The 24,357-nt window shown below is 54.4% G+C and overlaps 2 protein-coding genes across 4 annotated transcripts in view; one reads left to right on the top strand and one right to left on the bottom strand.

Moving 5' to 3' along the window:
• MYO1D (myosin ID) overlaps positions 1 to 18,673 on the top strand; it is a 150,714-nt gene extending 132,041 nt beyond the window's left edge. For all 3 annotated transcript variants that reach the window (XM_051640307.1, XM_051640305.1, XM_051640306.1), the window contains one exon: positions 17,418 to 18,673. In XM_051640307.1, coding sequence (XP_051496267.1) covers positions 17,418 to 17,574 — 157 coding nt within the window. In that variant the 3' untranslated portion in view covers positions 17,575 to 18,673. The remainder of the gene's footprint in view (positions 1 to 17,417) is intronic.
• Positions 18,674 to 21,929: 3,256 nt separating this feature from the next.
• CDK5R1 (cyclin dependent kinase 5 regulatory subunit 1) lies at positions 21,930 to 23,115 on the bottom strand. The gene has a single exon (XM_051640442.1). It carries the CDS (start codon positions 22,983 to 22,985, stop codon positions 22,095 to 22,097), a length of 891 nt encoding a protein of 296 aa, XP_051496402.1. The 5' UTR covers positions 22,986 to 23,115; the 3' UTR covers positions 21,930 to 22,094.
• Positions 23,116 to 24,357: the final 1,242 nt, after the last annotated feature.

Below are 24,357 nucleotides of genomic sequence, written 5' to 3'. Positions count from 1 at the left end.
CTTGCATTGATCTCAAGGTCAGGCAGGTTCTTTCTTGTCATCTAATCTAATCACTTGCACTGCACAAGCCATGGAAGTTCACCCAGCAGTGCAGAGGTGGCTGAAAACCAAAGGTTTGGTGTAATGTGCCCATTGTTCAGCACAGCACCTTGGTGAGAGCAGGATCTGCCCTGTGAGGGCCATGAGGTGACCAGGGGCTGGAGCAGCTCTGCTCTGGGGACAGGCTGGGAGAGTTGGGGTGTTCAGCCTGGAGAAGAGAAGGCTCCAGGGAGACCTTAGAGCAGCTTCCAGTGCCTGAAGGGGCTCCAGGAAAGCTGGGGAGGGGCTTGGGACAAGGGCAGGGAGGGATGGGATGAGGGGGATGGATGGAAACTGGAAGAGGGAGATTGAGGTGAGACATGAGGAGGGAATTCTTGAGTGTGAGGGTGGTGAGAGCCTGGCCCAGGTTGCCCAGGGAAGCTGTGGCTGCCCCATCCCTGGCAGTGTTGAAGGGCAGGTTGGGGGTGTCCCTGCCCATGCAGGGGGTGGGACTGGATGATCTTTAAGTTCTCTCCCAACCCAAACCAGTCTGGGATTCTGTGAGGTCAGGACAAGCATTAGCTCTGTTCTCCCAAGGGATCACACCTACACTCTCTCCTTTCCATCCTCTGCCTTCCCATGTTGGGTTTTTAGTTTTGTGCCCAATAGCTCTCCAAGCTTGGTGACCCAGTGACCACATGCTTGTGTACCAGGAGATCTGGCTGCTGTTTTGCTCTGCCATCACCTCCTTGTCTCCAGCTGCTGTGTGAAGGGACACCCTGGAGAGCATCAACCCGCCCTGCAGTATGTGCTGCCCATCGAGCTGCTGGAGCTAGAAAAGCGAAGGGCACTGCAAAGGGGAAGACCAGTTCACTCCAGTGCAGACAGGAAGGGCGAGTCACGAGACTCAGAGCAGATCTGCTTCACACAAAAAGGTTGCTTTTTTTAATCTCATTTACTCATCTTTGTCTCATTTATCTTGTTTTACCTCAGCTGCCTCCCTCACTGCCGAGCGAAAAATGATGACGCAAAACCCCATGATCCTCAGATGCAGTTTTGAAAGGAGATTGAAGGAGATTCCTTTCTTGTGATGGCAATGGGAAGGGTTTGGAAGTGTTAAGATGGGTGTAAGACAGTCCTCTGGCAGGTGGTGGCCTCAGATGAGGGATTTCTTCTCCCTCTCGGTGGTGCTACCCTGGAGCTCTGCAGCTCGCTCACCTGCAGGGGGAACCCCTCCAGCCTGGAGGACTCCATTCTTTCCCCAGAGATTATTTCCCAGCGGTGGCATCTTATCTTGTCAGTGCACAGGCTCTTCAGGAAACATCTAGGAAGCCTCTTGGAATGATGTGATAGCCTCGGAACAAAGAGTTAATCTATTACTAGTGAAAGCATTTGCTTTGCAACTCATTTTTTCCCCCATTCGCAGCTCGATTTCTCCATTTATCAGAGAGACCAACATGAAAGATTTAACTCTGGGAAAGCCCAGGGGAGGATGGAAGCTGATTAAAAACCAGGGGTGGGGGGGGAGGGAATATTTTGCTCAGCTGGAATGGCTGCAGCAAAATAAATTCATGCTGACTGCTCGAGCCATAGATAGTTGAACTATTTGTTAATGGCTTTAGCTTTGCAGGCGTTTGGTTGATGTAGCAGATTTCTCAGTGCCATGTGTAAATCTGCTGATTCCTGGCAGCACAGGCTCTGAAATACAGGAGCATAAAATATTGATAATTCTGCCTGCTGCAAGATGGAGGTGGCAGTGGAAAGGCCGTGGTCATTTGGTGCCTCCAAACAGCATCCCACGTGGCTCGTGGAGCTGTCGTTATTTGTCCTTGCTACAGCCCTGGGTTGTGATCCCCGTCCCTCTTTGAGTGGAAACCTCAGGATATATCATGTCTTGCCTTCTTTTTAGAATAACTCCATTTTGCCAGACTTTGCTGTGTGAGAAATGTATGTAGGAGCACAAAAGCAGGTGCCCAGCTCCCTGTTCCCGCAGCCCTGGTGGAACGTGGCCGGATCCCTGGGGGGTGTTGCCAAGTAGAAGGATGGATCCAAGGGCACAGGGGGGTCCTGAGCTGGTTGGGATGATGGCAACATTGTTGCCATCAGGAATTCCAGCCCTTGGCATCCCTTCCCATCCCTTCCCATGGGATGGAGCAGCAGGTCAGGGGGTGGGAAGAGGCTCATCAACAGGAGAGCGTTGGAATCAGCCCCCCCCGCACCATGGGATGAGGATTGATTCTTTTGCAGCTGAGAATGCAAACTGTGCCAGGCAGTAATTAAAAGCATTTTCCTCTGCCTAGTAACGTGTCTGTGCTCAAAAGCTGGTATCCTGAGCCTGCTGGGGAACAGACCCGGGCTTATTCCAGGGAGATGGAGGGCAATGACAGCCTTGCTGGGGGGTCACGGGCCGTCGCTCAAACCCCTCCCTCCCCCCTGCTCCTCTCCCTTCACTCTGGATCATCTCAGGGTAATGGATTCAAACTGGAAGAAGGGAGATGGAGATGAGACAATAGGAGGGAATTCTGGAGTGTGAGGGTGGTGAGAGCCTGGCCCAGGTTGCCCAGGGAAGCTGTGGCTGCCCCATCCCTGGCAGTGTTGAAGGGCAGGTTGGATGGGGCTTGGAGCAGCCTGGGCTGGTGGGAGGTGTCCCTGCCCATGCAAGGAGGTGGACTGGATGGTCTGTAAGGTCCCTCCAACCCAAACCAGTCTATGATCTCTTGCATTTTCCCCAGGCCTTACCTTGCTAAAAGCTGGGTGATGTGCTCCTGAGATAATTTAAAAGCCTGGCTGATAGTGATAGAGCAGGGATATTGATACAGGGCAGGGATATTGATACAGGGCAAAGATATTGATACAGCCCAGAATTTCCAGACTGAGATCACCCTCCTGAGCAAGAGGCTGGATGTCAGGCAGCAGGGATGTGCTGTGTTCCCAGGCTGGGGAGCTGATCCAGACACCTCAGTGAATCCATCCACCGTGTGTTTAGAGGTGTTGTCCTCCAGTGCAGTCATGTAACACCCTGAGATGAAAATTATATGTTGTTGCAGCAAAAAATGCAAATGCCAAATATCCTGGGAATCAGCCTGGCAACCTGTGTTTCCCCTCCCAAACCTTTCATTTCTATAAGCAAAAAATCTTTTTGTTTGTGCACCTGCTTCTCATGCTGCCTTTGCCACAAGGAAGAATATTTTCCACAGGATCCAACACAGTTATTTCAGCTCTTTCTGCAAAGCCAAACTTCTTGTTGAATAAGTTAGGCAAAGGAAAAGCAGAAATAGGTCAGGTATTTAAATAAGACATAGCTGTCTCTCTTCACAGCAAGTTGCCTTTTTTCCTGCCTCTGAGAATTGTGCTAATGTATCAGTGAATAAAGAGCAGGGAACAAAGGGAAGCAGAAGTGCCAGCATTTTTATTCTGGGATTGCAGCTTCAGAGCCCATTACTTTGCAGAAGTGCAACCAAGACCACTCTGCAAGATCTCTGCAAATGCTCCTGAAATAATAAAACCCAAATTGTCTGCCTGAATACACAAGATTCACTTCAAGTCCTGCCCCATCCTTTTGGTACCACATAAAAAATTGCTTTCCTGGTCTCACCTGACTCTGGGTTCCAAGAAGCAACCTTGATGCCTCGAGTCCATACTATTAAGGAATCAGAGAATGTTTGGTGTTCTTAGGAATCATCTGGCTTGAAATGCAGAGCCATCAGCTGCCTGGAGTTGTTAGTCACAGGGTGCTGTTTTTCAGCTCAGTTCTTTGTTCCAGGGAGTGCCTGTGGCTGATCCCAAGCTCCTGGCAGGTCAGCTGTCACGTTTTAAACTAGTCTGACTGCTCTTGGTCTTTGGAGAGGAAATTAGGAGTCCAGAGTTAAATTCCTCTTTTGAAATACCTCCGTGACACTATGGAAGGCCTTTGTTCCATGGCTTTCAAGTTTTGTGATGGGAGGAGAATCCTTCTTTTACAACATCTGCCTCATCGTTTGGTCTCCCCAGGGTCCTCAACCCTGGTTCACTCAATTCTTTGGACCAGCACAGTGGTGACTTTCATCCTGCCTGGAATGTGATCAGACCCAAAGGGTTCCTGGAGATGCTGTGATGCTGATGCAGAGGTGGTGCCAGTGCTGGTTCTAGCTGGGGTTCCCCACAGGGACCATTTCATGAGGTGGGGTTTTGGAGGCAGTAGAAACAACTTTTGCCTGTGTCAGAGGAACTTGGGCTGCTCACAGCCCTGCAGATAGAGAGCCATAGAGTCATCAGGGTTGGAAGGGACCTCTGAAGATCATCTAGTCCAACCCCTGCCAGAGCAGGATCCCCTAGAGCAGATCCCACAGGAACACATCCAGGAGGGTGGGAATGTCTCCAGGGATGGAGACTCCACCAGCTCCCTGGGCAGCCTGTCCCAGGGCTCTGCCACCCTCACAGCAAAGAAGTTTGTCCTCATGTTCAGCTTGACCCTCCTGGGCTCCAGTTTGTGCCCATTGCCCCTTGTCCTGTCACTGGGCACCACTGGGCAGAGTCTGGCCCCATCCTCCTGCCACCCCCTGGAGATATTGATCAGCACTGAGCAGATCCCCCCTCAGCCTCCTCCTCTCCAGGCTCAACACCCCAAGCTCTCCCAGCCTTTCCCCCCACACCAAATCCCCCCTTCCTCCCTAATTTGACCACCTCATGACTGCCTGCTGCAGTTATCCCTCTTGTCTTCTCTTTCCTACAATCCAAGTTCTCAGTGACCAACCATCCCCCTCTTTTAGCCACCATGGGCTGGGAAACACAGGCCAGATTTTCTCAAGACTTCAAAAAAAAACCCACCAAAACCAAGCAGTGTTGCTGGGGAAGTTTGGTGTGGACGAGGTGCATCAGCCCCTGATGTCCTGACAATGGTCACAGACCTGTTCAAACATCATCCTGAAAACACCTTCCACCACTAGGAGCCCACGGGGGTGTTGGGAGCCAAATCCAACTGCACTGAGTCTCTCCATGACCTGGAATCTTATAACTGAGACCCCCCAGCCTCTTCTCAGAGGCTTTTTTCAGTAGCATCAACCCTGATATCATCTGCTCCTAAACTTCCCTCTGACCTTCTGAGCATCCCTGGTATTTCAGATCCATTTTGAAGCCCTGCAAAACTTGCTTTGTCCCTTCAGGCTCCTCTGCAGGGCCCTGGGGCTGCTCCTGCCCCAGGAAATAAGAAGGAAGTAGCAGCTGGTTAAAAAGCCAAAACCTGAATGTAGTGATGGAGCAATCAGGTCTGTGCCCTGAGTCACCCTGACTTGTCACTTCCTTCCCCTTCCTGTATGTCATCTTCTGCCTCATGATCCAGCCCTCCTTGTTCCACAGGGTCTGGGTTATGTTGAACTGCCTTTGCTCTGGGAGGCACTGGGCAGGTCAGCTGGGGAAGAGAAGGCTCCAGGGAGACCTGAGAGCACCTTCCAGGGCCTGAAGGGGCTCCAGGAAAGCTGGGGAGGGACTTGGGACAAGGGCAGAGAGGGATGGGATGAGGGGGATGGATGAAAACTGGAAGAGGGAGATTGAGGTGAGACATGAGGAGGGAATTCTTCCCTGTGAGGGTGGTGAGAGCCTGGCCCAGGTTGCCCAGGGAAGCTGTGGCTGCCCCATCCCTGGCAGTGTTGAAGGGCAGGTTGGATGGGGCTTGGAGCAGCCTGGGCTGGTGGGAGGTGTCCCTGCCCGTGCAGGGGGTGGGACTGGATGAGCTTTAAGTTCCCTCCAACCTAAACCAGTCTGGGGTTCTGTGCTGTGCTGCCCAGACTGTCCCTGCTGCCACATCCTGCCCCATCAATGACTCCCCAGGGGGGAGCAGTGTAAACTGAGGGGTGGAACATCCCTGTGTTCCAGCCATTCATCTTCTGACCACGGTGAGAGGCTGTTAACAGGAGGGAGAGCTTGGCCAGATGCCTCAACATCAGGTTAAAAGCCTCTCAGCAGCTGAAGGATGAATCAGCTTCCTCAGCTGAAATGTCACCGGGGGGATGCTGGGAGAGGAGGAGCCAAGTTCCTGGCTGGCATCTCACCGGGATAACCTGAGCTCACCCACCCCTTGCCTGGGACCAAAATCCATGGTTTAACTTTCAGGAACAAGCTGGGGGTTGAGGGCTGGGTAACCCTGGTCCCTCCTGCCTCAGTCGTTGAGGAAAGTGCTCGTGTGTGTCGGGAAAAATGCTCGTGTGTGTCAGGAAGATGCTCGTGTGTGCTGGGGAGTTGCTGGTGTGTGTCAGGAACATGCTGGGGTGTGTCACCAGTTTGCCCGTGAAAATGTGACCTTTTCTCAGGCACAATGTGGTGTAAAATCCTTCTTCTCACAGGGAGGGGGAACAGGAACGTTGCTTCTGCCCGGGAGAAGCGCTGCAGGAGAGCAGAGCACAGCACCACTTCTTTGCTGGGTTTTTTTTCCTGGCATTTTTCTATTCCCCTGAAGCTTCAGCTAATTTCTCTCTTTTCTATTAGAAAAGGAGAAAAATCTAGGTTTTCGGATCAGCTCTGGAAATAGAGAAGCAGGATCAAGCTCAGCTGTTCCAGGTCAGAGGAGCTGAGGGGAGGGGACATCACCCCCCCTGTGCTGACAGAGCAAGGTTATTATACCCAGGGCAGGGGGGTTTGTGCTTCCCTGCTGGAATTCTGCCCCAGGCTCATCCTGGCTCCCGGAGCTGTCCAGGGGACAGAGAAGCCACTGGCAATCTCAGATGATGTCACCTCGTCCTGCACTAAAGTAGGTCACGGTGACACCCCAGCCCCCAAGTCCCTGCGCCGGTGGAGGGAGGGACTGAATGAAAAACCAAAACAAGCCTCAGAAAGGGGAATTTGTGCAGAAATGGCTTATCCCGGGGTTATCCCGGGGTTATCCCGGGTGTGCCTGCGGGGGGGGGGGAGGCAGGGAAGGAGCCCAGGGCTGGTTGCTCTGCAGCAGCCCCTGGTTGGCTGGCGGGAGCATCAGATGGGATGATGGATCTCCGGTTGCTATGGCAACCGAGCCTTGCTGCTGCAAGCTGTGCTCCTCCTCACCCCCCTCCCTGCTGTCACTGTCACCCTTCCCTGCACACCCTGTCACCCTCCCCTCTGTGGGAACCGGGTGGATGATAGAACCATAGAATCACAGAACCATTCCAGGTTGGAAAAGCCCCTTGGGATCACCGAGTCCAACCATCATCCCTGCTCTACAAAGTTCTCCCCTAAACCAGCTCCACCAACACCACATCCAAACGACCTTTGACACACCCAGGGATGGTGACTCCACCACCTCCCTGGGCAGCCTGTTCCAGGGTCTGACCACGATGCCCAAGCTGAAGGTGCCACGCGGCGCCGGGCGGGTGCCCCAGGCAGGGGATGTTTCCCAGGGTGGCAGAGCCCACCTGTTTAGAAGTTCCTGCTTTGAGGAGCTCGGTGGAGGTGGGTGCAGAACCTGAGTGAGCTGAGCTGCTCCCCAGGGTGGCTGCAGGGCCAGTGGCAGCCTGGGCTCAGCCACCCCAACGAGGCGCGGCTGAAGCGGCGCTTCCGGAGTCATCGTGGGATGTGCTGAGGATGAAGGTGGAATGGGTTAAAACTGGGAGATGGAGATGAGATCTTAGGAAGAAATTCTTTAGGATGAGGTCCAGGATGTCCTAAGTGGGGAGCAGGTCTGCACTCATCATCCTAAGTGCTCTTATTTTATTGATGTGCTGGTGCATTGAGAATGCAGGATTCTTGGCATGACCCCGTGGATGAGCCCGTGTTCTGCTTGGTCTCTGCCTGCAGCCAAGGACTTTCAATCATAGTTTTGGCCTGGTGGTTTTTATAAAATAGGGAAAGTTGCTCCAGTGTCTTGTGGCCATGTTTCTGGTGCTAAAGCAGAGAGCAGGATGAGAAGAGTCCCCAGAGCTTTGCCAAGCCGGAGAATAGCTGAGAAAATGGGACTAATGGGAAACTTCAGGAGAAGGTGGAGTTTGGATATTGGTGCTGGACACCAGGAGAGCTGCTGGTGCAGGGAACTGGGTCTGTGGGAGTGGATGAAGGCAAGTGGCACGTGTCATAGAGCCACAGACTGGTTTGGGTTGGAGGGACCTTAAGGATCATCTCGATCCCGCCCCCCTACATGGGCAGGGACACCTCCCAGCAGCCCAGGCTCCTCCAAGCCCCATCCAACCTGCCCTTCAACACTGCCAGGGATGGGGCAGCCACAGCTTCCCTGGGCAACCTGGGCCAGGCTCTCACCACCCTCACAACAGAGAATTTCCTCCTCATGTCTCACTCAATCTCCCTCTTCCAGTTTCCATCCATCCCCCTCATCCCATCCCTCCCTGCCCTTGTCCCAAGCCCCTCCCCAGCTTTCCTGGAGCCCCTTCAGGCACTGGAAGCTGCTCTAAGGTCTCCCTGGAGCCTTCTCTTCTCCAGGCTGAACACCCCAACTCTCCCAGCCTGGCTCCAGAGCAGAGCTGCTCCAGCCCTCCCATCATCTCCGTGGCCTCCTCTGACCTCTCCAGGAGCTCCATGTTGTTGATCCCTGTCTTGCCTTTCACATGCCATGGGGCAATTCTCTTCACTCTTAACTGGATCAGCTTTCCCCAGGGGTCAGGAAAGAGGTTTTAGGACACACTGTGCAGCATGTTGGCAAAGTGATGGCTCAAAACCACTTTTTGGGGACTTTCCCACCATAAAATAAGAGCTTTGGGGTGTGATCCCCTGGGTAGTGAGTCTGGTTGGCTGGGACCTGACCCCTCCAAACCTGCTCAGGTCTTTTCTTGAAACCTGGCTGTTGACCCAGGTTCCTGAGGAAGGAGAACAGAGGAGCAGTCCCTGCCCCAACACCCCTGGGCTCCTCCTTTGCCCAGAAGCACGTGAACCAAATGGTTTTGCTGGAAGAAACAGAAATATTTTGCAGCTGGTTGATGGTTTGGAAAACAAGCTCTGGTTGGTGAGGATGGATGGATGCAGAAATGTCCCAGTTGCTAAATAAATCAAGAACAAAGCACAGCTCTCCTGGGCTGCTCTGGGACCACCTGACCTTGGGTTCAAGGAGGAATTCATGCATTTGAAGAAAGAGAGAGCAAATATTGAGTGGATCGTGTTTACATCTCAGCTAGAGGGGAAGGAATGGACCTGGATCTACTGCAGACACGTCCTGGAAGAAAAGCACATCCATGTCAGGACAGCTTCTCTCTTCCTAGGAAAGTGCTTTGATGGTTCAGACATGAAGAGAAGGAGGCATCTTGGTGCACCAGCCAGATGTGGAGTGTTAATGGCTTCTTCTTGCTGTGTGATGTTGGACACGTAGCACTTTTCACTCGGAATATTCAGATATGAACAAATGTTGTTTCTCATCAAAAGAACAACTAGAGTTGCTGACACAACCCTGCAGCACAGGGGCACAGAGCCACAGAATCATAGGATCACAAGAATCACAGAATCATAGAATCACAGAATCATAGAATCACAGAATCACAGAATCATAGAAACATAGAATCACAGAATCACAGAATCACAGGATCACAGGGTGTCAGGGGTTGGAAGGGACCTCCAAAGATCATCCAGTCCAACCCCCCTGCCAGAGCAGGACCCAAACTAGGGCAGGGCACTCAGAAAGGCATCCAGACAGGTCTGGAAAGTCTCCAGAGAAGGAGACTCCACAACCTCTCCAGGCAGCCTGTCCCAGGGCTCTGTCACCCTCACAGGAAAGAAGTTCTTCCTCATCTTGAGGTGGAACTTCTGGGCTTGAGTTTGATGCATCGAGCACGATGGTGAAACGTGTGGTTCCCCAAAGCGAAGGCAAGAGGCCCTGTGGTTTGCACTGGTAAATAAACATCAGGGTGAGCTTCAGAGAGGGGGAAGCCATGGGCAGGGCTGAGCCAGGAAAGATTGGAAGCCTTTTTGTGGGTGGAGTGGTTGAGTACCTGGTGGAATGAGCTGGGATTGCAGTTCCTAGCCTGGTCCTTCTCTTGCTGATCCAAAAAAAAATGGCCTTTGAAAAGCCACTTCTTCCAGCTGCTGAGGTGATTTGCCTGAACACAGACCACAGGGTAAAAACTGAATTAGAAGTAAACCCTTTTGGTTTTGAGGCTGAAAAACAACCCGTCCCAGTGTCAAGTGTCACTTGGCTGCAGATAACTCTGAAAATCCGTGCCATGAGAAGGGAGCTGCTGGGGTTGTGTTCAGCTCAGCTGGCCTTTCTTGGCATTCAAACACCTTGAGAACTTGTTCTGACCTTCAGCAATGGAGATTTGCCTTTTTGATCCTGACTTGAGGTCTCCTTTAGTCACGTCTGACTTCTTGGCAGCCTCTTTTTTCCGTTGCTTTGATCCTTCTTGGTGTCTCATCTCCTCCAAGCCCACCCGCTCCCGGCCCAGCAGCCCCTGGCACTGCCAAGTCAGTGACTCACCAAAACATCCTGTTTGGCTGGTGCTGTCACCTCAGCGAGGGCTTCAGAAGGCAGGTGGGGGAATCCCCTGGTGGTTCAGGTTGTTGTCGTGTCCCTTGGGTGCCTGTGTGAGTAATGGAGCCCGAGCTGAACGAGGGGCATGGAACCCACCAGGAGGCTCCATCCCTGCTGCTCCTGCTGCTCTCGAGTTATGAGCAGAGAAGGGACCTACAGGGAAGAGAGGGAGAGACTTTGGACAAGGGCATGGGGTGATAGGACAAGGGGGGAAGTGGCTTGAGGCTGGAATTGGGGAGATTTAGGTTGGATTTTAGGAAGAAATTCTTGAGTGTGAGGGTGGTGAGACCCTGGCCCAGGTTGCCCAGGGAAGCTGTGGCTGCCCCATCCCTGGCAGTGTTGAAGGGCAGGTTGGATGGGGCTTGGAGCAGCCTGGGCTGGTGGGAGGTGTCCCTGCCCATGCAGGGGGTTGGATCTAAGTTATTAAGGTCTCTTCCAACCCAAACCAGCCTGCCCCATCCCTGGAGGTGTTCAAGGGCAGGTTGGATGAGGCTTGTGCAGCCTGGGCTGGTGGGAGGTGTCCCTCCTCATAGCAGGGGGTTTGGAACCTGGTGATCTTTAAGGTCCCTTCCAGCCTTAAGAATTTGATGATTCTGTGTGTGCCAAGGAGTCCCAGGGGTGATGCTGTCAAAACCATCTGTGTCTTACTGAGGGAAATTTATGCTCCAAAGTGTGTAAATCTCTTCTGGAAGTAGAACCTGGTGCTTTGAAGCTCTGCCCACCTCAGATCTTCCTGCCCCCCGGGAGGCAGCAGGTCAGCAGGGAAGATGGAGCATCCCAGAGGGCTGGAAGTGTCTGCAGCAGGACATTGCTGTCCCTGGAATGAAACAGCCACCCAGGATTGTTTCCATGTGATGCCCAAAGCAGGGAATGCCTCTGCTGGCAGCTGGATGATGGTGTGGATGGTGCTGGTCCTGTGCACAGAGCAGGTCTCCAGTTTAAGCTATTAGATGTTTAAGCTATTAGAACCATGATGGAGAAGATCACCCAGCTCAACCCTTCCCCCAGCCCTGCCAAGGCCACCCCTGCCCCATGTCCCTCAGCACCATCTCCAGGGCTTGGAAACCCCTCCAGGGATGGGGACTCCACCACTATTGTAGGGTTAATTTTCACAGGGAGAACTTTTCCCAGGGAGAGCTTTTCTCTTCAGCCCAAACATCCCCAGTATCATTGTCTTGCAAGTGGCAGAAACCCACGGGTGGTCAGAGGAGATAGATCCCCCACTCTTCCCCTGCCAGACACACCACCCATGCAGCCAGAGGGCTCCAAACCCTCCTGCAGACACTTATCTTCTCCCAAAGTGGCACCTGTTGTAACCCAGATATGTAAATGTTTATTATCTATGGTAGAGCCAATGTCATTTCAGACCCTGCTCCTTTCTTGTCACCTCTGGGCCACCCAGCAACAGTGAACACACAGCCTGGAGTGACCCAGGGAATTCACACATTCCCTGGAAAACTATTTGAACCCCCCCTTGAAATTCCCAATGTTCCTTCTTGTCTCTCTGGCTGTAGTTGGGCAGCAGAGCCCCAGAGCTGCCCTTTCTGCTGACCTCTCCAGTTTCTCTCTCCACTTCTGATTTGATTTACTTCATGCAGGACACGGCTGCTGCTTTTAGGGTTTCTTTTTTACACCCTCCCCTCAGCCATCAGCCTTTGGGTACATTTTTAGGTACATTTTAGGTACATTTGGGCACATTAGGTACATTTTGTTCCCAGCTGACCCCCCTCAGAGGCAGCAGATATCCAGATCAGGCTGATAGAAGGTGTTAATGACTTCCAGGATTCTCCATCCTGCTCCCAGTGCTTCCCAACACCTTGTTTGCAGCTGCCTGCTCTCTTGAAGCCTGAACCAAGTAGTTCCCAGCCATGCCCACCATTCCAGAGAGGGACCTTGGGCTGAACTCTGGAAAGATGGGATGGTTTGAAAACATCCCCATGGAATACATCCCCTGGGGTTGGTTCTTGCTGAGCTGTTTCAGGCTGCAGCCCATGCTCAGCCTCCTTTAAATCCCTCTGGATTCTTGTCGTGAGGATCAGGGACTCACTGGGCTCAACTTCATCTTCTACCCACAGTTTCCTCCTAAAAATAACGTGTTTCCTGCTCCATGATTGTGTTGGCTGCCTCCATAGGCAGGTTGCACCTCAGCCCCTGGAAAATCTCCTGAAACTGCCCGTTCTTCCCATCTTCCCAGCCCTGGGAGTGGAGGGGCTGCATCTCTGGAACACCCTGGGCTGTGTCCCTGCTGTCCCTGGGCACAGCATCTCCTGGGTCTCTGCAGCCCACGGGTTTCCTGCTGGAACTCACAGCTCCAGGTGAAGAACATCCCACCCCCCAGTGCTCTTCTGTGTCTTCAGGCCTGTCCCAGCTCCTTGCAAGGCCTCCCAGCTCCTCTGTGGCTGCTCTTAAGCATCTTTAACATTTAACAAGACATTTATCTCCATTCCCAGTCTCACACCATTGCCTTTGCAGAAGCTCCCTCTGATCTTTCTCCACTCCTTCCCTTCCCCACCACTTCCTGGCCTCCCTGATGCCCTCGTGTTATGGACAGCTCTGACAGATGTCTGTGCTATTTCTGCCCCACTTGGCTTGTGTTTTCCCTGAGGTCCTACATGAAATGCTCAGTCAAAACTCCACTGTTTCATGGGCCAGTAGTCTCCTTCCACTTGGACTCATCTCCTCTCTGCTGGTTTCCCATTTGCCAAAGTTCACCTCCCAGCCTGACCCAATTCCTGACCCTGTCCTGGCTCCAGGATCTGGTTCCCCATCCCATGACCATTGCTCACACAGTGGTCATGGTGATTCCCACAGCCAGGGTGGTTAACACCTCAACAGGAGCTGGAAAAGGCACTTTGCACCCTGGGATGGTGCAGTCACCCAGTCCTGCAGCTTTCACTGAGCCATGAAATCCCCACACCCAGCTGGGATCATGGTTGGTTCCACCAGGATGTCATAGAGTCATGGAATCATGGAATGTTTTGGTTGGAAAAGACCTTGAAGATCATCCAGCCCAACCCTTCCCCCAGCCCTGCCCAGGCCACCCCTGCCCCATGTCCCTCAGCACCATCTCCAGGGCTTGGAAACCCCTCCAGGGATGGGGACTCCCCCCCTGCCCTGGGCAGCCTGGGCCAGGCCCTGACAACCCTTGCCAGGGAGAAACTGTTCCCAAGCTCCAACCTCAGCCTCCCCTGGCACAACTTGAGGCCGGTTCCTCTGCTCCTGTCACTTGTTCCTGGGGAGCAGAGCCCGACCCCCCTGGCTCCAACCTCCTCTCAGGCAGCTGCAGAGCCAGCAGGTCTCCCCTCACCTCCTTGTCTCCAGGCTGGACACCCCCAGCTCCCTCAGCTGCTCCTCCTCACCCTTGTGCTCCAGCCCCTTCCCCAGCTCCCTTGCCCTTCCCTGGACACGCTCCAGCCCCTCCATGTCCTCCTTGTCCCCAGGGGTATGTCAAGAGAAGCTGTTTCCACCCAAAAATATTGTTTGCAGTTATATAAAAAGACAAAGGCCTTCCAAAAACACCAACACCCTGATGTTTATTACGGACAGAAATAATGAACATGTGGTTTCTTTCACACAGGAATGGCTGTGTGTTTCTCTGGCAGGGCTGGAGCAGCTGGGGGTGGTTCCACCTTCCCACAAAAGCTCCTTTTTTCTTTTCCTTTACGCTTTTCCGGGCAGTTTCTCTCCTGGATGCTGGGAGCTGGCAGAGCCACAGCCAGTGCTCACATCTCCCTGTCTCTTCTTGTGGGATCCTTGTCAAAAGCAGTTATTTTCTTCCCCAGAAGATGCCCAGCAGCAACATCCATCGTTCGGGCCTCACTGACGTGACTCCCCTGGGTGTGCGGGTCATGCCGGGGCTTGGTGAGGAGCCAAAGCTGCCATCAGATTGGGCTGGGCTTGGGACCTGCGTGAGCTCAGGCCTCTTGCAGATGGCCTCCTAAACCTGTGTCTGTACCAGGGAGCCAGCAGGACCCATGAATCAAGTGGATCTAGAGGATGGCAGAAGAACCCAACATTCGGAACGTGTGGCCGATCGCTCGTCTACGGTTAAAAGGCAGATCTTGAAAGTTGGAGAATTTGGGTTTAGCTCTTAATTCTGGCACTGTTTTCTGTGCCCTTGGGCATCTCACTTTGCTCCCTGCCCACGACTGCCTTCAGCCACACAACACTCATAAATGCACCCAGTTCCACCCCAAAGGCTTTAAATCACAGGGTCTTCCACCTTGAATATGACCCAGTTGGTCCTTTAAACTGCCAGAAGGCCAATCACAAGTAATTAGTAAATTAATAGATGCTCCTTAAATAGTAGTAACTGTTGGAATACTTAAGGAACGATGGATGGTGAAGAGATGTGTGTTTCTAAGCTTGGAATTTAATAGCACAAACTTTCTTTCACCTTTATTTCATCTTAATTACCTTTATCTGACTGAATCATGGGTTGGAGAGGCAGGAGAGGTGCTGTGGTGGGACAGGATTATGCACTGGAATCTCAGGTTTTAGCCCAAGTTGGAGTGGAAGTGGCACCTGCCTCTGCCTTTGCTGCCATCAGGGTCTTGCAGAGCACCAGTGATCCCCAAAGGGTGTTTTCATTGTGCGTTGCCCTTGTTGGTGGAAGACTTGTTTGGACTTCCAGGACTATGTCGGATCATCCCCAGCTCAGACTCTTCCTCTGGGATCTCAGTTCTGCAGGAACCTGGGGAAGCATCTCCCCAGCTGGGCTACTTGGATGAAGTGGCAGGGAGTTGTAGAATGAAGGGGAAGGGTTTCAAGCTGAAAGAGGGAAGATTGAGATGAGATCTTAGGGGGAAATTCTTCCCTGTGAGGGGGATGAGACCCTGGCCCAGGTTGCCCAGGGAAGCTGTGGCTGCCCCATCCCTGGCAGTGTTGAAGGGCAGGTTGGATGGGGCTTGGAGCAGCCTGGGCTGGTGGGAGGTGTCCCTGCCCATGCAGGGGGTGGGACTGGATGGTCTTTAAGTCCATTCCAACCCAAACCAGTCTGGGATCCTATGACTAGTGGGAGAAGAAGGAGCAGCATTAGCTCTTAGCCTTGTTCCAGCCACTTGGTGCTAAACCTGCTGTCCCAGCACGTCATGGCAGGAATCTCTGAGAGGCTCCTCTGCGTGTGCAGCTTCTTCTTCTAAGACAGGGTAAAAATAGCAAACTAAGCAGGGATTTCAGCCTCAACTCCCTGAGACAAGAGTAAATAAGATTTAAATAACCTGGGCCAAGGAGAGGGCTTGATGTGCTGCTGCCCTGCAGTGCGTCTGCAGCCAGTGCTGCTGAGGCTTCAAACCACTCTATGTCACACTCAGAAATTCTGGGAATTCAGGGATTTGACTTCCAGCTGAGGTCACAGGAGAGTTTTCCCAAAGGCCAAGGCCATCAATGTCTCTTCCCTCTTCCCCAGGCTGGCAGGGGCTCAGGGGGATGGATCTGCTGCCATTCTCCTGCTCCTCTTGGTGGTCCAAGGGGCCTGTGGCTGGAGCTGCTGCACCAGCTCAGCCCCCCCCAGCCCAAGGGAGCAGCCAAGCACGTCCCTTCCTGTGGTACAAGTAAAGTTCTTTGTCTTATAAAATAGTGGCTTTTCTGGCTTTTAGCCAAGGGGACATCCCTGCTGGTCACCCCTTCCTCAGCCAGGCCAGAGGACCATCTGGCCATGCTTCCTGGTGTGTGTGTGTGTCCCAGCAGTGACCCAAACAGCCAAGGACAAACCAATCTGGGTGGCAGAACTTCCTGATTTCACTTGTGAGGATCATCTTCAGCACCAGGGTTAGGTTCAAGGGTTAAAAACCTGGGGAATGGGCTGGAGTTTGGGCCTGTGCCAGCAGCTGTCCCTGCTGTCATTGCTGTCCTGCTGTCATTGCTGTCCTGCTGTCCGTCCTGCTGTCCTGCTGCATGGTCTGTCTCTCTGCCTGGAGAGGGAATTAAAAAGAAAACCAAACCACGAGCTCTACCTGTGATTCCTGTAGCTATTTCATGCTGCACTTTGCATCTCTGAGCTCAGGACAGGGGATGTCACCAGTGTTACTGTGACTCGAGCCACAGCAGCGGTTGCTCACCAGGTCGTTGGGGGAGCAGGGGCTGAGCACCCAGCACCTCTGCCACCCAGCCTGGGACACCTGTCCCCTTGGCACCCACCCTGCAGCCCAAACCTCTGGGGCCACATCCCCAAGGTGCACGTCCCCTGGCTCTGTGTTCCCCTGGGTGCACAACCTGTGGCTGCACATCTCCCTGGGGCCATGTCCCCTGGCTCTGTGTCCCCCTGGGTGCACATCCCCCAGGTCCATGTCCCTGGGGTGCATGTCCCCTGGGTGGGGGACCCTGAGGTGCAGGAGCTGGGGCTCAGCCGAGCCCTCCTGGAGCTGATCCTTGGCTCAAGGCAGGGTCTGTCCCAGCCCCCCCTCCCTGCCTGCCCCCCGGGGCCAAGCGAGGGTGCTGAGTGTGTGAGTGTGTGTGTGTGTGTGAGTGTGTGTGTGAGTGTGTGTCTGTGCGTGTCTGTTGGTGTGTGCCTGTGTTTGTGTGTGTGTGTGTCTCTGTCTGTTTCTGTGTCTGTCTGTGTATCTGTCTGGGTGTCTGTGTGTGTCTGTCTGTGTCCGTCTGTGTGTCTGTCTGTCTGTGTCTGTGTCTGTCTGTGTGTGTGTGTCTGTCTCTGTGTCTGTCTGTGTCCGTCTGTGTGTCTGTCCGTCTGTGTGTCTGTCTGTCTGTGTGTCAGTCTCTGTGTCTGTGTCTGTCTGTGTGTGTGTGTCTGTCTCTGTGTCTGTCTGTGTCCATCTGTGTGTCTGTCTGTGTCTGTCTGTGTGTCCGTGTGTGTCTGTGTCTGTCTGTGTGTCCGTCTGTCTGTGTCCGTCTGTGTGTCTGTCTGTCTCTGTGTCTGTCTGTGTCCGTCTGTGTGTGTCTGTGTGTCCGTCTCTGTGTCTGTCTGTGTGTCTGTCTGTGTGTCTGTCTGTGTGTCTGTCCCCGCTGACTCTGTCCCTCCCGTCCCCAGCGAGCGCCGCGCTCTGCAGGTCAGTGTCACCAACCCCGTGCAGTGCAGCCTGCACGGCAGGAAATGCACCGTGTCCGTGGAGACCAAGAGGAACCAATCCCAGCCGGATTTCACCCGGCATCGCTCCGGCTTCGTCCTCTGCGTCCCGGGGAATTAACACCCCCCTGCGACTGGAGGAGAACTGGACCCGGGCTCCGCTCCCCGCCCCTCCTCGGGTGTCTCCAGGGGATTCATCTCCAGCTGCTCAGCTTGTGGCTTGGGCAGGCGCCTAAACCAGATCCCTAAAGCTTGAGGTTTAGCAAACCCAAACTCAGGAGAGGGTTTTACATGCAACCAAGTCTTAAAATAGCCACTGACCTGTATCCAGCTTACAAAACAGGCCAGAACAGCAGGAAAGTGCTTCTGAATTAGCCCCCAAAAATGGCATCTCTAGGTACTTACACCCTTTCCTCCCTTTTCCACGTAGATTTTTGGGAACCCTCTCCACAAATCCCTTCTGTGTTTTGTTTTTGTGACTTTTTTTTTTTTTTTTTTGCAATATTATGCAGCCTCCACGGGAGGAACCAAAGATACTGGGTTCAGGGAGCCTGGTCCTGTAAGACCAAATCCCAGTGGAACCAGAGCCAGGTTTGGAAAGGAGGGCTGGCTCCCCGCTCTGGGGATACCCTCCATGCTCTTCCAGCCTGGAGTTGGGGTGGCACATGGACACACACCTCTAAACTTGCCACTTTCCTGCCTGGAGCTCATTAACCCATCCCAGCACCTTGGTTGGAGACAGAAAAAGGAGAGTGGGATTCACAGTGCAGAGGTTTTACTTTCTAATCCTGCATTGCTTTTGCCTTAATTACCCTCCTGGGTGAGCTAAAATCCAGTGGGTTCCCGGTGGGACCAAGTGGCCTTGTTGAATTTTAAGATGATCCACGTGGCTTCGTGTCAGTCCCAGGCAGGAGGTTCAGAGAGGGCTGGAGGACACGAGGTTGGTGGGTTGGTCAGGAGCCAGTTGGAGCTTGGCCTGAGCTGCTGCTCCCTCGCTTTGCACTATTGACCATGGACTTGGGGCCCATCCAAGGGCTGGTGGCACCGACCCCCTGTACCCATCCCAGCTCTTCCCTCTGAAGCCTTTTCCTGGGTCTTCCCAGCCATGAGTGTTGGACGTTGGGTTGTTGGAGCACCTTGGCTTGTCTGATGGCATCAGGTGTCCCCCTGCACTGTGCCCACCCTGCTCAGCCAGCTCAGGAGGGGCCGTGGCTGTGATTCAGCTGGGGGGCTGGAACTGGGGGGGGGTTGGAGCTGAGGGGGCCATGGGGCTGTTTGGTTTGTATGGTCTGAGTCCTGGCACTGCTGGTCAGGTCAGGATTTCCAGCCCGTTGGACATGGGGGGGTCTGTGCGTGTCCCCACCTTGGGGACCACTTGTCCCCAGCCCCACCAGCCAACAGGGAGCACATGTTTGATGGAGCATTTCAGGACTGGGGAAGCCTGGAAGAGGCTTTTCCCTGAATGACCTGGGAACGAGAGGCATCCCAAAGCCACCCCGTGGGGACACTGAGACCTGGAGTGAGGGGACCTGGAGCACAGAGACTGGATCTGCAGTGTAGGGGGGACGGGACAAGCAAACCCCCCTCCATGTGTTTTGTCAAGGGGGCCCCACACCAGAGCCCCCCCTGTCCACGTGGCCCTCCTAGACCAGCTCCCACCACCACATCCTGGCCACCAGCTCCGGGATTCCTGGTGGGCTCCTGCCCTGAAGCTTTGGGAAGAACCTTCCAGACGCTGGTCAAGTCCCCACCACCACTGGGACCACGGGGAGGTGACATGGAGGTGACATCCCACCCAGGTGACCTCACCAAGCACACGCAGACGGGCAGCTCAGGACCACCAAGGACCTTCCAGCTCCACATTGAATCCCACGGGACATCCCAGCTCCCAATGACACCCACAGGAAAAGCCTCCTCATTCCCCTTTGTTTGCACTTCTGGCTTCCCACACCTCCCAGTCCCCACGTCCCCCCTGGTGACACTCAACCCACAGGCAGTGGCAGGAGAGTTAATCAGCACTTTTAGCCACGATCCCTCCAGGAAATGGTTCCATCAAATCGTGCCCGAGGGCCAAAAATCTCAGCGTTGGGAAAATCCTGATAGACCAGATGGCAACATTGTATGTTTGAAATGTGTCTTTATAAAATACATTATCTGTTCCTGCTCTGGTTTTATATATATAAAAAAATATATATAAAAATATAAATATATAAAATATATATTCCTGTTTTTTTTCCCCCATAAATGAACTGTGTCTAATTGAATTTCGATTATTGCAATAATGAACCTTTTTTTTAATTACGATTATTTTGAATCGCTGGTATTTTCATGTGTAAAAGAGCATTGAAAAAAAAAGAAAGAAAAAAAAAAAAACCCAACCCCAAACAAAACGAAAAACAAAACCAAAACCCCAACCTGCTCTAATGGACCTGGGACTTTGTTTACATCATTCAATGTAATAAACGTTAAACCCAAAAAACAACCAAGGAGTCGCATCCCACCCTGGAGGTGCCAGTTTCCTGGGGAGGGGGTGATGATGCTGATGGTGCTCAGGTGGTTTTGGTGGCCCCATAACCCGATTTTTCACCCCCCTTTTCCCCCAAACCCCGCCCCCCCTCTTGAGCTTGAACCGACAACGCGATGAAACCCGCGGCTCCTTTAACCCCTCGTTAAACCGCGCCCTTCCTCAAAGCAAATCCCATTTTTCCCAGCGCCAGGAATGGGGAGGATTGCAGGAAAGACTCTTCCAAGACCCGCTGCCGTGTAATGGATGGTCAGTGCATTTTTATTTCATCAGCACAGTACAAAAATAAATAAAAATAAGGGGAGGGGGGGGGGATTAAATTACAGGCACACTGAGCCCCATGACACAGTCGGTCGGGTTATAAACCACACATACTTACAAACACACTATTAACACACACACACAAAAATGAGACAAAATATAAATTAAGAAGTAACAATACCCACCAATTTGGTCAACAAAGATCTACAGAAGAGATTGCACTAAAAAAAAAAAACAAACAAAAACATAAAAAACCCAAAAAAACAAACCCCAAAAAAAGCCCAAACCAAACAAACCAACACATGTATCATCAGCGGGGTCCAATGCACAGAGCTTCAAGTGAAAAAAATCATCAGTGACAAATCAAAAATAGAAAATCAAATGGCACATGAATTCCTCCCTCTCGACTGCAAGTTTAACACCCGATGGACCAGAACTAAACTAAGAAGTGTGCACACGGAGAGAAAGAAGAAAAAAAGAATCATCATATATATATATATATATTTATATATATATGTATAAAACCCAAAATAAACTTATCAGTCCCCAGGCCTGATAAGGAAATACCAGCCCAAGGCTGCAGTATCAGGGGGTGGTGTCGGGTCTTTGTGCATGGGTGTCATTTTTTTTTTTTTACAGCCATTTCTCATTTTGTTGTTGGTTTTTTTGTTGTTGTTGTTGTTGGTTTTTTTTCTGTTGATTTTTTTTTTTGTTTTAAATGCATTTTTTTTTTGTCCTTTTATTTTTTCTCTGAAGACACAAAATGCTCCTGTTTGCATGCGCAGAACCACTGTAAAAGCAACAATGAAAGAATAAAGAAGGGGGTGTTTTTTTTTTCAGGGGGTGTTTTTTTTTCTTGGGGTATTTTTTTTTTGCCCTCCCCCCCCCCTCCCCGTAGGTTAGTAGGTGGTGGTGGGTTTTTTTCGTCGTTTTTTTTGTATTTTTCCTTTCTTTTTTTGTATTTTTTGTTCAAAAATTCTTCATTTAGCAGCATGTAGATCCTTTCCTTGCTTGCACGACTCAAGTAAGATCCTTTTTTTTTTTTTTTTTACACAAATACTCATGATCAGTGCACGATGGGAACAAGACATTTTCACATTGATGTCATGATACAGTAGCGGTTATTTCCCTTCACCCAGACCCGCTCTCGGGAAATTCGAGTCTCTTCAAAGAAAATAAATAAAGGGAAAGGGGTTTGGGGTGGGGGGTGGGGGGTGGGGAGGTCGCGGGGGTCTCTCTGTCCCGTTACCGGCTGCCCCGGCGCCGGTGAGTCCCGCTCGGCCCCGGTTCTGCCGCCTCCGGTGAAGCCTTTAGAGCTTTTTGCTTATTTTTCTCTTCTTCTTCTTCTTGTTTTTTCCTTCCCGCCCCCCCCCCAAGCTGGTCTTTGTCTCGGTGACGCGGTGACCGGCCCCGCCGCGGGGGGCGAGGGGGGGGGGGTACCGATTGGTGAAGGGTGGGGGGGGGGGTCCCTCCGCGCCCCCATCCCCCCCCTCCGCAATTTGCTGAAATCCATCCGGTACCGGAGCATCCCCGGGATGGGGAGGGGGCGACGGCGGGAAAGCAGCGACCCGGGGTGGGGAATGGACCGGACCGGGGGGGTCTGCGCTCCGGCCCGGTGGTTTAACCCCCCCCACACACACACACACCTCCCACCTCCCCGTGCCCCCCTCCCCGCCTGGAAAAGCCTCCCCCCCCTTCCTCCCCCCCACACCCCGGGATGCGGCTGGGAAGCGTGTCCGGGGCCGGAGCATCCCCGGGACCCGAGCACCCCCGGGGCCCGAGCATCCCCGGGGCCCGAGCACCCCCGGGGCCCGAGCACCCCCGGGGCCCGAGCACCCCCGGGGCCGGGCGGGCGCTCACCGGTCCAGGCCGATGAGCAGCCGCCCCTTCTCCTCGGCTCCACTTTCCTTCTTGAGGTCGGCGAAGACCTGGGTGAAGTAGTGCGGGTCGGCGTTGACCTGCAGCATCTTGGGGCTCATGAGGTCGATGATGGAGAGGCAGCGGTCCCAGAAGGCCTCCTTACAGCTCTCCACCAGGAAGGGCTTGAGCGGGTAGGAGATCTCGTTGCCCATGTAGGAGTAGGAGAGGTACAGGCAGGTGAGCAGCACTGCCTGCAGTTCGTGGTCGCTGGCCACTTCGGCCGAGATGACATCCCGGCAGAGCATGTAGAGGAAGACCACGTTGGCCGGCGTGATGAAGCCCTGGTCCTGCCAGCCCTGCAGCAGCAGCGAGCGGTCCACGGAGCGCAGCCAGAGCACCGGGTCGGTGGGCGAGAGGTGCTTCAGCCGGTAGCAGCGGCGGCAGAGGAACTCGCCCAGGCAGCGCAGGAGCTCGCTGGTGGATGCCTGGACCACCACCCTGCGGGGGGTCGCGGCGGCGGCGGCGGGGGCGGCCGGAGGCACCTTCTGCGCCGAGGCGAGGGCGGCGGCGGCGGCGGGGGGCGGCGGGGGGGCGAAGGTGGCGAGGTTGGCGCAGGAGAGGGATTTCTTCAGGTTCTCGTTGTTGAGGTGGGTGACGTTGCTCTGGTACCCGCCGTTCGGCTGCACCTTCTTGGAGCTCTTCTTCTTGGCGGAGACGGCGGCGATGCGCTTCCAGGGCAGCACCGAGATCAGCGAGTGCCGCTTCAGGCCCTTCTCCTTCGCGTTCTTGCTGTTCTGCACCGCCGTGTAGTGCCCCACCGTGGCCGCCCCCTCCTCGAACAGCGGGGCCTTCCGGTAGCTCGGCGACAGCGACAGCACCGTGCCCATGGCGCCGGCCGCCCGGCGGGCCCCGCCGCCCGCCCCCGGCCCGGCCCGGCCCCGGCGCGGCCCCGGCCCCGGCCCCGCTCTCGCTGCCCGCTCCGCCGCCGCCGCCGCCGCCGCCGCTCAGCGCCGCGCCCGCCCCGCCCCGCCCCGCCCCGCCCCGCCGCGCGCGCTCCCGCCGGCGCAGTGCGCGGGACCGCGCCCGCCCCGCCCCGCCACGTGCGCCCGGCGCGCCGGCGGGAAAGGGGCGGGGCGGGGCCGCCCGCTGCCGCGGGCCACGCCCCCTTGCCGCCCTGAATGGGTGAAGCCCCGCCCCGTCCTCACAGGCCACGCCCCTCCGAGGTGCCTTGACTGGCTAGAGCCCCGCCCCTAGAGCACAGGCCACGCCCCCTTGCTGTCACAAACGGCCGCGCCCCGCCCTCCTCTGCCAAGGCCACGCCCCCCAGCGCGCGGACCGCATCTCCTCCAGCTCTGACCGGCTCTGGCCCCGCCCCTCTCCGCACAGGCCCCGCCCATCGCCCCGCCCCCCCCCCCGGACCCCCGGGGCGCAGCGCGCGGGGCTTGGAAAAAAGCCCGGAATATGTTTTTAAATCCTATTTAACTACACGGCACCAGCGCCCCCGGCCCGGCCCCGCCGCACCCGCCCCCGGCCCGGCCCCAGCGCCGGGGGCAGCAGCCCCGGCCCCCGCAGCGACGCTCCCAGGCGGCCCCGCCCGCACAGCCCGGAACGCGGGGCCCGAGCGCTCCCCGGTGTCACCTCCTCCCGGTGCGGCAAGAACAGCGAGAGGGCTCACCGGGACCAGGGCCTGGGGCTGCGCTCAGGGGCAGAACCCCAGGCTGGTTGGGGTTGGAGGGACCCTAAAGCTCATCCAGTCCCACCCCTGCATGGGCAGGGTCACCTCCCCCCAGCCCAGGCTGCTCCAAGCCCCATCCAACCTGCCCTGCAGCACTGCCAGGGCTGGGCTGCAGGTAATTCCTGAGGCCTGCCATGATCACTTTTTAAAACCTGGGTCTGTCACTTGCCTTTCTTCTGGGTCTTTCCCTCCCTTATCCTCTCCTTGAAGGATAACAGTCAAGATCTCAGAGGCCTTGCTGAATTGCTCTCCAGTGACCCAGCAGGGCCTGTGGAGTTTAACACAACTGTCCTATGTCCAAATCTATTCATTTTGGTTGTCTCTAGCCACTGTATCAAGGAAGGAAGGTGTTGTGGCAGCACAGTCATTTGTTACCTATGTTCAAAATGACCATGGATGGAATCTATTCCATCCAACAGCTGCCCTGGGCAACCTGTTACAGGGCCTCACCACCCTCAGAGTGAAGAATTCCCCCCTAATCATGGAATGGTTTGCGTTGGAAGGGACCTCAAAGCTCATCCAGT

Source organism: Apus apus, chromosome 25 (assembly GCF_020740795.1).
Source record: "Apus apus isolate bApuApu2 chromosome 25, bApuApu2.pri.cur, whole genome shotgun sequence".
Lineage (NCBI taxonomy): Eukaryota > Metazoa > Chordata > Aves > Apodiformes > Apodidae > Apus > Apus apus.
This window is presented reverse-complemented; position numbering and strand designations above follow the sequence as displayed.

What these genes read in the sequence shown, in the direction of transcription:
- CDK5R1 (XM_051640442.1), bottom strand. Translation starts at nt 22,985, where the DNA reads ATGGGCACGGTGCTGTCGCTGTCGCCGAGCTACCGGAAGGCCCCGCTG.